Source organism: Balaenoptera ricei, chromosome 1, assembly GCF_028023285.1.
Source record: "Balaenoptera ricei isolate mBalRic1 chromosome 1, mBalRic1.hap2, whole genome shotgun sequence".
NCBI lineage: Eukaryota > Metazoa > Chordata > Mammalia > Artiodactyla > Balaenopteridae > Balaenoptera > Balaenoptera ricei.
In genome coordinates this window covers 144,950,298-144,965,377 of record NC_082639.1, presented here as the reverse complement: position 1 = coordinate 144,965,377, position 15,080 = coordinate 144,950,298, and the positions used below count along the sequence as shown (strand labels likewise).

Sequence of the window (15,080 nt, the reverse complement as noted above, 5' to 3'; positions counted from 1 at the left end):
CCTAAAGTATTTGTGATAAACCAGAGGGGCTAAAGTGAACTCTCAGCACATCACGTCATTCTGACCATCTCCCCGAGACTGGCAGCCCCAAACTTTTGTCAGTCTGCAGCCTCCTCCTTCTCTTCCCTTTGTCCTTGGCTGTATTGATGGAAGGTGATGGTGTTGCCTGCACTTCACAAATATCGGTCTATGAAGGAGACTCAATCCTTAGTGACCCCTCCCTGCTCTGTACTCAGTGTTGGACAAGACACGCCCTGCCTGGCATGTGAAGTTACCTTTATGTGATGTGCGGTGGAACTGTGAAATCATGAGATTTTGTGGGAGTAGTGTGTGGGAGCATTTTCACCATGTGACATTTGTGCCATTCAGGGCAGGAGGCTGATGTGGAAAACACGCTGGGCCTGGAGCCACAGGACCTGGTCAACTCTAGGACTGCCCCAGATTTGTCAAGTGATCTTAGGCAAGTCATTTAACTTCTGAGACCCATCTGTAAGGAAGGAGTGATGTTGACCTTACAGGGTGATTATGGAAATTAAATGGTAGAAATTTGTAAATTGACAGCAGCATTCAACATGAAATACCACTGTCTTCCTAAATAGACCACAGCTACCTAAATGGCCAGGACATTCTCAGGATTCTACTTCCCACATTACATTCGCCATTTCTATGACATTATTGTGGACTGCATAATTAAGTTGACAAGCTGATTAGCTAAAATGCCTTAAGGTTACTTCTGAAAGCTTTCGTTAAGATAGTGGCAGATGCTGGAGTATGAGTGAGGATCACCCCCAACCACCTGCTCTTCAAGGCCTTTTCCTCCTTCCCTTTTTTACCATGTCGCTGGCACCGCCATCCACCCAGGCACCCAAGCCTGCTACCCTGATCCCTCTCTTCTTGTTACCACCTCTGTCTGACATTCAAAGTGATAGGTCCTGCATTTCACTTTGTGAAAAATCTCTCCTATTTATCCGTCCTCTTCATCATTTTGCCTTTAGACTCTCATCACCTCTTACCTAGACTCTTGAAACAATCTCCTGAGTAATTTCCCTGCCTCCACTGTGGCCCCCTGACAGCCCTATCCATGGCCAGACTTCTGCAGAAATAATTTTCCTACATGAAAGTCTGATCATGTCACTCCTTTACCTAAACCTCTGATGATTTTCTATCACCCGCAGAATGATGTCCAAACTCCTAAGCTCGGCCTCCCTGCTCTCGGAGGCCTGGCTCTGCAGCCTCATCTCCTGCTATGTCTGCCGCTTACAACTTTTTCATCAGCCTTATTGAGTTACTTAGAGTTTCCCCCAAGGTTCCATAGGAATGTATTCAATGGTGCCTTTACTTACTCTGTTCTGTCCCTAAGGCCTCTGCTTCTCTTGATACTCAACCCCCCAGTCTTTTCCTCTCGCTTCTTTATCCACCTTCCCTCCCCATCTTCGTCCCCAGCCAATTGTCAAATAACTAGTCTTCTTTCCAGGCTTGGTTTGTGTGACCTCTTCACTGGCACCTTTCTGACACTTCCAGGTAGGAGTGGCCTCTTCCTCCAGTGTACCCCACTACCTCTTAGAGACTTCAATCATGTCATCCACAACCCTTTGTGCACTCACCTTAAATATTGGTCTCTCACATTAGACTGGAATTCCTTGAAGACACAGATGGTATCATTAACATCTGTGTCCCCAGGACTAAGCCCAGTGTCTAGCACAAAGTGGCCACCCAATAGGTGTTTGTGGAATAATAGTGTTTTTTCCTAGTTTTGTGAAATTTCACGTTTTAACAGGTAGCATCCATGGAAAAGTGTGCACTGAGATGAGCAAATATTTATAAGGCACCAGCATTCAGATGTAACCAAATATTTAAACCAACAAAGAAGCAGGATTAGTGTAAGTTTGGGTTTAAGAATATTTTGATGTTTGAGGTTTGTTTTAGTTGCATAGATTGAGAACATATATAGATTTGGTTCCAGTTAACAACTCAGCAATTGCTATCTGCAAAACACCGGGTGAGGGGAGTAGAGCAGAGTGAATAATCCATGGTCCTTGTCCTGCAGGAATTCACAACTTCACAGTCCAGTGGGGGAGATACACACATGTAACACAAGAGAGTTGCAAAGTGCCAAGGGGCACAGAGGCAGGGAGAAATAAGTTCCTATTGGGAGGGCCTAGGAACTCCTTAAGCAGAGCAGGATTTAACTAGAGATCTGAAAAATGGTTAAGAGTTTGGTGGGTGAAACTATGGAAACTAAGAACACAGCCAAGGAGAAGCGTAGAGGTGGGAGAATGCCAGGTGTGCTTCGTAAGCGTAGAGCGGCCATCACTGCAGCGCTGGGTACCAGCAAAGGATGTGATGAGAGATAATTGTGGACAGGCAAAGGCGATCAAGGAGACTAGGCATTTAGGATTCCATTATATCAGTAATGGGAACTCCTGGAGATTTTAGAGGATTTTCTACTTCATATTTATTTGCTCAAATTGAAATAGTTTTGATTCAGTAAGAAGTTTATTTTTTAAAAAATGTTGGAGAGGGTGTGGAAAATAGGGAACCCTCTTGCACTGTTGGTGGGAATGTAAACTGATACAGCCATTATGAGGAACAGTATGGAGGTTCCTTAAAAAACTAAAAATGGAATTACCATATGACCCAGCAATCCCACTACTGGGCATATACCCAGAGAAAAGCATAATTCAAAAAGACACATGCACCCCAATGTTCATTGCAGCACTATTTACAATAGTCAGGTCATGGAAGCAACCTAAATGCCCATCGACAGACAAATGCATAAAGAAGAAGTGGTACATATATACAATGGAATATTACTCAGCCATAAAAAGGAACGAAATTTGGTCATTTGTAGAGACGTGGATGGATCTAGAGACTGTCATAGAGAGTAAAGTAAGTCAAAAAGAGAAAAACAAATATCGTATATTAACGCATATATGTGCAATCTAGAAAAATGGTACAGAGGAACCTGTTTGCAGGGCAGAAATAGAGACACAGATGTAGAGAACAAACATATGGACGCCAAGGGGGAAAAGCGATAGGGGGGTGGTGGAGGTGGTGGGATGAATTGGGAGATTGGGATTGATATGTATACACTAATATGTATAAAATGGATAACTAATAAGAACCTGCTGTATAAAAAATAAATAAAATAAAAATTAAAAAAAAAGGCACTCAGCTCAGTAAGAGTCACTATTCAGCTGTTGATGAAACATTTGGATTTTAGTCTGAGAATGCTTACCGGGAGAGAAAGAAATGTGTTGAAAAAATCAGCAAAGACTTCATCCTCTAGCAGAATTATAAGATTTGTAGAACCAATTATCTCTATATGGGGAGAAAAAAAAACTCTCATAAGCAGGATTGCATTTAGGATGGGAAAATTAAGCAATGGAATAGGTCATTTCACAAGGGTAAATCTCAGCATGACGGTGGCTTTTAGGGTCATCTAACTCAATTTCTCCCCTCTCCAGGACCCTCGTCTGCAACATCGCTCTGCTTAAACACTCCCAGCTGTGGGGAGCTCCCCGCCTCACAGGACTGCCCATTCCATTTATGAAGAGAGAAAATAGTTTCGTAAGATCTTTCCTACCATGAACTGCCTTCCTTTACCTTCTTTCCGTTTGTTGAAACTCTGCCCTCTGAAGCTTGACTGAATTCATCTAAGTCCTCTTTTAATGGACAAAGATCCCATATTTATAAAGTCATTACAACCTTCTGCCTACCTCCACCCCTTCTGGCTAGTCACTAAGCATTTCTTCAATAATTCATCAAATGGCCTCCTTTCCGTCTGGTTCTCTTCTTGGCTGTAGGGGCACCCACAACTCAAGCATTCCACATCCTTCCCAGGGAGGAGATAAGACAACAATTGCCTATGCTCTGTGTTATATTAGCATGGCCGGAAATGGGGTTAGCTTTTCTCACGTTACACTATTAACTCCACCATCTTTAATTTATGCAGTCACTTTTCAGAAACCAAGTCAAATTTCATCTTGTAGGTTTGGGCCCTACATTAAAGCCCCAAAAGAGGTTTTTTGAATATATTGGAAATGCAACATATTTATTATTTCTCTCAAGCTTGATCATTGTGCTGCCCAAGTTAATCTAAGGAAATAAGTGTTGACTGTCTCAAAGCCAAGCATAGAGACCACAGGTAGACTAGCTGGTCTCTCTAAGTTTACTCTAATTCACTGTCTCTGCTTTTTAGTGTATAATGTCAACTCTTGAATAGTAATTTAATTGTTCTATCAATGGCCCAGCATTTTCCCATCATACCTAAAGTGTATAATGAAAGACTTATAGGGCTTCCCTGGTGGCACAGTGGTTAAGAATCTGCCTGTCAATGCAGGGGACATGGGTTTGAGTCCTGGTCCGGGAAGATGCCACATACCGTGGAACAACTAAGCCTGTGCACCACAACTGCTGAGCCTGTGCTCTAGAGCCTGTGAGCCACAACTACTGAGGCTGCATGCCACAACTAATGAAGCCTGTGCGCCTAGAGCCCGTGCTCTGCAACAAGACAGGCCATTGTATTGAGAAGCCCACTCACCGCAACAAAGAGTAGCCCCTGCTTGCCACAACTAGGGAAAGCCCGCGCAGCAACAAAGACCCAACACACCCCAAAATAAATAAATAAATAAATAAATTTATTTTAAAAAACCCAAAGTACTTATAAAATAAGAAACCTAAATATTATACACTAGTCCTATCTCTCAGTCCAGCTAAATGTCTGGTGAGAAGAGTATGTGCCACTCCTCTAGGGTGAAGTTATAATAACATAGGAAAACTAAACAATCCCTTGCATTACTTTTCCTAATGACACTTTGGTGGTTATTGTCTTCTTATAATAGAAATAGAAATAGAAACCCAGACAATCGAACACTACTATAACAGAACTGATGCCAGTTCCAGCCCTCTGCTCCATAGATGTCTTTTTTTTCGGTACCTAGTGTTGTAAATATTTATGTGTTCTTTTCTGTCTTCCTCCTCAGCCCTCTGCTCATCTTTTTATGAGAATTCCCTGATTCTTTTTTTAAACATCTTTATTGGAGTATAATTGCTTTACAATGGTGTGTCAGTTTCTGCTTTATAACAAAGTGAATCAGTTATACATGTACATATGTCCCCATATCTCTTCCCTCTTGCATCTCCCTCCCTCCCACCCTCCCTATCCCACCCCTCTAGGTCGTCACAAAGCACCGAACTAATCTCCCTGTGCTATGCAGCTGCTTCCCACTAGCTATTTATTTTACATTTGGTAGTGTATATATGTCCATGCCACTCTCTCACTTCGTCCCAGCTTACCCTTCCCCCTCCCCGTATCCTCAAGTCCATTCTCTAGTAGGTCTGCATCTTTATTCCTGTCTTGCCCCTAGGTTCTTCATGACCATATTTTTTTCTTTTCTTTTTTTAGATTCCATATATATGTGTTAGCATACGGTATTTGTTTTTCTCTTTCTGACTGACTTCACTCTGTATGACAGTCTCTAGATCCAACCACATCTCAGCAAATGACCCAGTTTTGTTCCTTTTTATGGTTGAGTAATATTCCATTGTATATATGTACCACAACTTCTTTATCCATTCGTCTGTCGATGGGCATTTAGGTTGCTTTCATGACCTGGCTTTTGTAAATAGTGCTGCAATGAACATTGGGGTGCATGTGTCTTTTTGAATTATGCTTTTCTCTGGGTATATGCCCAGTAGTGGGATTGCTGGGTCATAAGGCAGTTCTATTTTTAGTTTTTAAGGAACCTCCATACTGTTCTCCATAGTGGCTCTATCAATTTACATTCCCACCAACAGTGCAAGAGGGTTCTGTTTTCTCCACAGCCTCTCCAGCATTTATTGTGTCTAGATTTTTTGATGATGGCCATTCTGACTGGTGTGAGATGATATCTCATTGTAGTTTTGATTTGCATTTCTCTAATGATTAATGATGTTGAGCATTCTTTCATGTGCTTGTTGGCAATCTTTATATCTTCTTTGGAGAAATGTCTATTTAGGTCTTCTGCCCATTTTTGGATTGGTTTGTTTGTTTTTTTGATATTGAGCTGCATGAGCTGCTTGTAAATTTTGGAGATTAATCCTTTGTCAGTTGCTTCATTTGCAAATATTTTCTCCCATTCTGAAGGTTGTCTTTTCATCTTCTTTATGGTTTCCTTTGCTGTGCAAAAGATTTTAAGTTTCATTAGGTCCCATTTGTTTATTTTTGTTTTTATTTCCATTTCTCTAGGAGGTGGGTCAAAAAGGATCTTGCTGTGATTTATGTCATAGAGTGTTCTGCCTATGTTTTCCTCTAAGACTTTGATAGTGTCTGGCCTTACATTTAGGTCTTTAATCCATTTTGAGTTTATTTTTGTATACGGTGTTAGGGAGTGTTCCAATTTCATTCTTTTACATGTAGCTATCCAGTTTCCCCAGCACCACTTATTGAACAGGCTGTCTTTTCTCCACTGTATACTCTTGCCTCCTTTATCAAAGATAAGTTAACCATATGTGCATGGGTTTATCTCTGGGCTTTCTATCCTGTTCCATTGATATATAGTTCTGTTTTTGTGCCAGTACCATACTGTCTTGATTATTGTAGCTTTGTAGTATAGTCTGAAGTCAGGGAGCCTGATTCCTCCAGCTCCGTTTTTCTTCTCAAGATTGCTTTGGCTATTCGGGGTCTTTTGTGTTTCCATACAAATTGTGAAATTTTTTGTTCTAGTTCTGTGAAAAATGCCAGTGGTAGTTTGACAGGGATTGCATTGAATCTGTAGATTGCTTTGGGTAGTCATTTTCACAATGTTGATTCTTCCAATCCAAGAACATGGTATATCTCTCCATCTATCTGTATCATCTTTAATTTCTTTCATCAGTGTCTTATAATTTTCTGCATACAGGTCTTTTGTCTCCTTAGGTAGGTTTATTCCTAGATATTTTATTCTTTTTGTTGCAATGGTAAATGGGAGTGTTTTCTTAATTTCACTTTCAGATTTTTCATCATTAGTGTATAGGAATATAAGAGATTTCTGTGCATTAGTTTTGTATTCTGCTACTTTACCAAATTCATTGATTAGCTCTAGTAGTTTTCTGATAACATCTTTAGGATTCTCTATGTATAATATCATGTCATCTGCAAACAGTGACAGCTTTACTTCTTCTTTTCTGATTTGGATTCCTTTTATTTCTTTTTCTTCACTGATTGCTGTGGCTAAAACCTCCAAAACTATGTTGAAAAATAGTGGTGAGAGTGGGCAACCTTGTCTTGTTCCTGATCTTAGTGGAAATGGTTTCAATTTTTCACCATTGAGGACGATGTTGGCTGTTGGTTTGTCATATACGGCCTTTATTATGTTGAAGAAAGTTCCCTCTATGCCTACTTTCTGGAGGGTTTTTATCATAAATGGGTGTTGAATTTTGTCGAAAGCTTTGTCTGCATCTGATCATATGGTTTTTCTCCTTCAATTTGTTAATATGGTGTATCACATTGATTGATTTGCATATATTGAAGAATCCTTGGATTCCTGGGATAAATCCCACTTGATCATGGTGTATGATCCTTTTAAAGTGCCATTGGATTCTGTTTGCTAGTATTTTGCTGAGCATTTTTGCATCTATGTTCATCAGCGTTATTGGCCTGTAGTTTTCTTTCTTTGTGACATCTTTGTCTGGTTTTGGTATCAGGGTGATGTTGGCCTCATAGGATGAGTTTGGGAGTGTTCTTCCCTCTGCTATATTTTGGAAGAGTTTGAGAAGGATGGGTGTTAGCTCTTCTCTAAATGTTTGATAGAATTCGCCTGTGAAGCCATCTGGTCCTGGGCTTTTGTTTGTTGGAAGAATTTTAGTCACAGTTTCAATTTCAGTGTTTGTGATTGGTCTGTTCATATTTTCTATTGCTTCCTGGTTCAGTCTCGGAAGGTTGTGCATTTCTAAGAATTTGTCCATTTCTTCCAGTTTGCCCATTTTATTGCAACATAGTTGCTTGTAGTAATCTCTCATGATCCTTTGTATTTCTGCAGTGTCAGTTGTTACTTCTCCTTTTTCATTTCTAATTCTATTGATTTGAGTCTTCTCCATTTTTTTCTTGATGAGTCTGGCTAATGGTTTATCAATTTTGTTCATCTTCTCAAAGAAGCAGCTTTTAGTTTTATTGATCTTTGCTATTGTTTCCTTCATTTCTTTTTCATTTATTTCTGATCTGATCTTTATGATTTCTTTCCTTCTGCTATCTTTGGGGGTTTTTTTGTTCTTCTTTCTCTAATTGCTTTAGGTGTAAGGTTAGGTTATTTGAGGTGTTTCTTGTTTCTTAAGGTAGGATTGTATTGCTATAAACTTCCCTCTTAGAACTGCTTTTGCTGCCTCCCATAGGTTTTGGGTCGTCATGTTTTCATTGTCATTTGTTTCTAGGTATTTTTTGATTTCTTCTTTGATTTCTTCAGTGATCTCTTGGTTATTAAGTAGTGTATTGCTTAGCTTCCATGTGTTTGTATTTTTTACAGATTTTTTCCTGTAATTGATATCTAGTCTCATAGCACTGTGGTCGGAAAAGATACTTGATACGATTTCAATTTTCTTAAATTTACCAAGGCTTGATTTGTGACCCAAGATATGATCTATCCTGGAGAATGTTCCATGAGCACTTGAGAAGAATGTGTATTCTGTTGTTTTTGGATGGAGTGTCCTATAAATATCAATTAAGTCCATCTTGTTTAATGTATCATTTAAAGCTTGTGTTTCCTTATTTGTTTTCATTTTGGATGATCTGTCCATTGGTGAAAGTGGGGTGTTAAAGTCCCCTACTATGATTGTGTTACTGTTGATTTCCCCTTTTATGGCTGTTAGTATTTCCCTTATGTATTTGGGTGCTCCTATGTTGGGTGCATAAACATTTACAATTGTTATATCTTCTTCTTGGATTGATCCCTTGATCATTATGTAGTGTCCTTCTTTGTCTCTTGTAATAGTCTTTGTTTTAAAGTCTATTTTGTCTGATATGAGAATTGCTACTCCAGCTTTCTTTTGATTTCCATTTGCACGGAATATCTTTTTCCATTCCCTCCCTTTCAGTCTGTATATGTCCCTAGGTCTGAAGTGGGTCTCTTGTAGACGGCATATATATGGGTCTTGTTTTTGTTTCCATTCAGCCAGTCTATGTCTTTTGGTGGGAGCATTTAATCCATTTACATTTAAGGTAATTATCAATATGTATGTTCCTATTACCATTTTCTTAATTGTTTTGGGTTTGTTATTGTAGGTCTTTTCTTTTTCTTGTGTTTCCTGCCTAGAGAAGTTCCTTTAACGTTTGTTGTAAAGCTGGTTTGGTGGTGCTGAATTCTCTTAGCTTTTGCTTGTCTGTAAAGGTTTTAATTTCTCCATCAAATCTGAATGAGATCCTTGCTGGGTAGAGTAATCTTTGTTGTAGGTTTTTCCCCTTCATCACTTTAAATATGTCCTGCCACTCCCTTCTGGCTTGCAGAGTTTCTGCTGAAAGATTAGCTGTTAACCTTATGGGGATTCCCTTGTGTGTTATTTGTTGTTATTCCCTTGCTGATTTTAATATTTTTTCTTTGTATTTAATTTTTCATTGTTTGATTTATATGTGTCTTGACGTGTTTCTCCTTGGATTTATCCTCCTATGGGACTCTCTGTGCTCCCTGGACCTGATTCACTATTTCCTTTCCCATATTAGCGAAATTTTCAACTATAATGTCTTCAAATATTTTCTCAGTCCCTTTCTTTTTCTCTTTTTCTTCTGGGACCCCTATAATTCGAATGGTGGTGTGTTTAATGTTGTCCCAGAGGTCTCTGAGGCTGTCCTTAATTCTTCTCATTCTTTTTTCTTTATTCTGCTCTGCCGTAGTTATTTCCATTATTTTATCTTCCAGGTCACTTATCCGTTCTTCTGCCTCAGTTATTCTGCTATTGATTCCTTCTAGAAAATTTTTAATTTCATTTATTGTGGTGTTCATCACTGTTTGTTTGTGCTTTAGTCCTTCTAGGTCCTTGTTAAACGTTTCTTGTATTTCCTCCAATCTATTTCCAAGATTTTGGATCATCTTTACTATCATTATTCTGAATTCTTTTTCAGGTAGACTGCCTATTTCCTCTTCATTTGTTAGGTCTGGTGGGTTTTTACCTTGCTCCTTCATCTGCTGTGTGTTTCTCTGTCTTCTCATTTTGCTTAACTTACTGTGTTTGGGGTCTCCTTTTCACAGGCTGCAGGTTCGTAGTTCCCATTGTTTTTCGTGTCTGTCCCCAGTGGCTAAGGTTGGTTCAGTAGGTTGTGTAAGCTTCCTGGTGGAGGAGACTAGTGTCTGTGTTCTGGTGGATGAGGCTGGATCTTGTCTTTCTGGTGGGCAGGTCCACGTCTGATGGTGTATTTTGGGGTGTCTGTGGCCTTATTATGATTTTAGGCAGCCTCTCTGCTAATGGATGGGGTTGTGTTCCTGTCTTGCTAGTTGTTTGGCATAGGGTGTCCAGCACTGTAGCTTGCTGGTCGTTGAGTGGAGCTGTATCTTGTCATTGAGATGGAGATCTCTGGGAGATTTTCACCATTTGATATTACATGGAGCTGGGAGGTCTCTTGTGGACCAGTGTCCTGAACTTGGCTCTCCCACCTCAGAGGCACAGCCCTGATGCCTGGCTGGAGCACCAAGAGCCTGTCATCCACACGGCTCAGAATAAAAGGGAGAAAGAAAAGAAAGAAAGAAGATAAAATAAAATAAAGTAAAATAAAATAAAATAAAGTTATTAAAATAAAAATAAAATTATTAAGAAAATTTTTTTGAAAAGTAATAAAAACAGCAACTACAGCAAAAATGGACAGACAGAATCCTAGGACAAATGGTAAAATCAAAGCTATACAGACAAAATCACACACAGAAGCATACACATACACACTCACAAAAAGAGGAAAAGGGGAAAAAATAATATATCTTGCTCCCAAAGTCCACCTCCTCAATTTGGGATGATTTGTTGTCTATTCAGGTATTCCACAGATGCAGGGTACATCAAGTTGTTTGTGGAGCTTTAATCCGCTGCTTCTGAGGCTACTGGGAGAAATTTCCCTTTCTCTTCTTTGTTCGCACAGCTCCTGGGGTTCAGCTTTGGATTTAGCCCCGCCTCTGCGTGTAGGTTGCCTGAGGGCGTCTGTTCCTGCCCAGACAGGACGGGGTTAAAGGAGCAGCTGCTTTGGGGGCTCTGGCTCACTCAGACCAGGTGGAGGGAGCGGTACGGATGCGGGGCGAGCCTGCGGCGGCAGAGGCCGGCGTGACGTTGCAGCAGCCTGAGGCGCCGTGTGTTCTCCCGGGGAAGTTGTCCCTGGTTCACGGGACCCTGGCAGTGGCGGGCTGCACAGGCTCCCGGGAGGGGCGGTGTGGAGAGTGACCTGTGCTCGCACACAGGCTTCTTGGTGGTGGCAGCAGCAGCCTTAGTGTCTCATGCCCGTCTCTGGGGTCCGCGCTGATAGCCGCGGCTCATGCCAGTCTCTGGAGCTCCTTTAAGCAGCGCTCTGAATCCCCTCTCCTCGCGCACCAGGAAACACAGAGGCAAGAAAAAGTCTCTTGCCTCTTCGGCAGCTCCAGACTTTTTCCCGGACTCCCTCCCGGCTAGCTGTGGCGCACTAGCCCCCTTCAGGCTGTGTTCACGCCGCCAGCCCCAGTCCTCTCCCTGCGATCCGACCGAAGCCCGAGCCTCAGCTCCCAGCCCCGCCTGCCCCGGCGGGTGAGCAGACAAGCCTCTCGGGCTGGTGAGTGCTGCTTGGCGCTGAGCCTCTGTGCGGGAATCTCTCCATTTTTCCCTCTGCGCCCCTGTTGCTGCACTCTCCTCCGCGGCTCCGAAGCTTCCCCCCTCCACCACCCGCAGTCTCCACCCGCAAAGGGGCTTCCTAGTGTGTGGAAACCTTTCCTCCTTCACAGCTCCCTCCCACTGGTGCAGGTCCCGTCCCTATTCTTTTGTCTCTGTTTTTCCTTTTTTCTTTTGCCCTACCCAGGTATGTGGGGAGTTTCTTGCCTTTTGGGAGGTCTGAGGTCTTCTGCCAGCGTTCAGTCGGTGTTCTGTAGGAGCTGTTCCACATGTAGATGTATTTCTGATGTATTTGTGGGGAGGAAGCTGATCTCCACGGCCTACTCTTCCGCCATCTTGAAGCTCCTCCCCGAGAATTCCCTGATTTAATTAATCTATTCCACATGGATAATTTCAAAATCTATGTTCTCAGTCCAGACTTCATTCTTTGGCTCTAGTTTTAAACATCCAGTGAGCTATGGAACATTTCCACATGAACACCCATCAACCACTTTCATCTCAATGTTTTCAAAGCTGAACTGATAATTTTCCTTCCCAACCTGCTCCTTTTCCTGTTTTCCCAGTCTCAGTTACTGGAACCACCTTCCGATTGTCTAAACCAGAAACTTGAAAATCTTCTTTTATTCCTCTTGCTCTGTTTCTCTCTCTCTCTCTTTTAATACTCCCCTATGCAGTGGAGGGGCAAGTGGTTTCTCCTTTTACATATCTATGGAATCTACTCTCGCATCTCCATCCATATAGTCATTCTCTTATTTTAGGTCCGTATCATCTCTCATCTAGACTATTGCATCTCTTTCTTCAAATGTTCTCCCTGTTTCTAGTCACTGCCACCATATTGTTGTTAAAACCCTTCAGAGACTCTTTAATGTCCTACAAGGTAAAGGCTAAATTTCTTAGTACAGTATGTGAGGCTTCACCCAATCAAGCTTTTGGGTTCTTTCCGACCTGCCATCACTCCACAACATGCTGCCTCCTGTCGACCGGCCGAGACATTGTTCTTTCCCGCACATGCCATGCATTCTCACATCCAACCTCCGTATCTTTGTTCCCACATTCCCATCCCCTGAAATGTTCTCTCAGCTCTGGTCTGCTTTGCAAATTATTAGTTATCTGTCAAGAACTGGTTTACATTAATCTCCCTGGTGAGCCAAGAATGGTAGAATCTACACAATAGTAAAATTGATCACTGCTCCTCCCCACCTCACATGGTCATGTTCAACTTCCATCACAACAATTAGCAAGTCACTGTTTTCACTCATTGATGCATCTGTCTTCCTCAACAGACTGAGCTCCATGAGAGGACGGACTTTTGTCTTTTCATCTTTCTTCCTCTAGACACTAAGAGTGTTTGCACAGTGTCTAAGTTCTGTAAATTTTGAATGAATTGTTCTTTCAAGAAAAGATCTTCAATCGTTTGGACTTTTGTTCATTTGTTGTTAGTCATAAATCCTGGCATGGATTTGCTGAATAAGGTTATTGAGACGATCTGAGTGCAGGAAAGCGAGGTTTTGGATAAATTTCTCAATCGATTGTTTTCTATAGTCACACATACTGTTGGTGACAAGGGGATTGACTGTGACAGTGCTTGGCATTAACAATACAGTCTTCATGGGATATAGGAACAAGGATCTCCATATCCTCCACTTCCCTGTCCTATTTCTCCATTCTTGTTTTTCTATTCTCACCTGTTTTGCCTTCAAACCATATAATAATCTGAGCAGGCTTTCAACATTCGTTCCACACAATAGTGATACTGATGTGGTAACAGAGAAATTGTTGGATAACCCCAAACCTCATGCCAGCCTTCTCCCTGGAGGAGGTATGATATACAATGGCCCAATATGCATTTTAATTCTTCCCTCTTAGTTATCCCGCCTTGTTGCCTTAGCTGTCTTATGAATGGGACCCTTTCTGATCCTAAAAGATGTGGTGGCATAAAGTGGGTGAAGGGGAGAAGAGAGAAGAAAAACAATGGACATGAATAACATAAAATCTACATGTGGTGTCCCTGAATGACTCATTCCTGTTAACAACCACGATGGTGAGTGGTTTGCCTTATTTGGGGGGCTCAAAGCCGCAGAGACATCCCTCTCAGAGACTCACCAGCATTGCTCATGTTGCTTTGCTCTTCCTGCCACTGTGATTGATTAGGAGCAGAATTAGTCCCCAGTCAACAGAACCCTGCTCCTTATGAATGCACAATGACACCTTCTCCTAGGGGTTCCAGATTCTATACCTCTGGTAGAGACCTCAATCTGAAAATGAGTCTTTATGTTACCTGATCTTCTGGATTCCCTTAACCATACAGACTCTTCCCATACTTACGGCTTTAGTCCATACTATTTGGTGTGGTTCAACAGTTTCTTTATAATTGTTGTCTAATTCTAGATCCTGAGTTTAAGTTCTGTCTTTTTAACTTGATTTTATGCTTCGAGGGAGTAGGAATCGGTTCATTCATTTCTCATGTGTCTTTTGGATCCAATATCCTTCTAGAAATTTAACAGGTACACAGTGAATGTTTAATGACTTGACTTGTCTCTCAGAGAAGCTGGAAAATTCAACCTAATATCCATGCTGTTTTCTACCTCTTCTCTTCCTTCCTAGATAGTTTCCTCTGGTTGGCTGTGGGTTACTATCCATTGGCTTTGAAAAAAGATTGAATAAACATTAGCTGAATGCCTTCCATGAGGAAGAATTAGACTAGGTGTTTATACTTGATTCTCATTCAATTCTCAGCCATGCAAAATAGGGATTATCATCACCTCCTTTTCAATGAAAGCTAATAAGTGCAACACTGAGATTGAACTCTGCCTATTTGATTCAAGAGCCCATGCCATTTCAAATGTGCCAGTAAATCAAACCTCCCTTTCACATGAAAAACATATTTTAATGGGCTTAGAAATAACTCTCTTGGACTTTCTCACGATGATGTATTTTTCTGTATAATTTCTCCTGCCACTTCTTGTGTGTATCCTTATATGTTTAATTAGACTTTCTTTCCCACAAATGTTATAAAGGAAGACATAAACAATATCTATATGGAAAGGAGCTACTTAGAAAAAGGTACCCCACATATCTAAGAATTTTACCATAAAACTGAGAAAAAGTCATTTAATATTTTCATCAAATCATAGCACACAAAAGAACTGCAGATTTTCTGTGACCAATTTTGACCAGAAATGTTCTAATCCTGATCAATCCCTCATTCATCTAGACCAATCACTCCAGAAAATAGAGGCAAGCAAGAGGAAATATGGGAAAGAAGTTATAATTCTTTCATTTTAATTTTTCTTAGG

The 15,080-nt window shown here is 41.0% G+C and overlaps 1 protein-coding gene across 1 annotated transcript in view; it reads right to left on the bottom strand.

Annotated features, from left to right (window-relative positions):
* Positions 1 to 13,900, bottom strand: part of LOC132370883 (regulator of G-protein signaling protein-like) — an 85,495-nt gene extending 71,595 nt beyond the window's left edge. Inside the window, 2 exon segments of the mRNA XM_059931848.1 lie at positions 3,239 to 3,321; positions 13,888 to 13,900. Coding sequence (XP_059787831.1) covers positions 3,239 to 3,321; positions 13,888 to 13,900 — 96 coding nt within the window.
* Between the last annotated feature and the right edge of the window lie 1,180 nt (positions 13,901 to 15,080).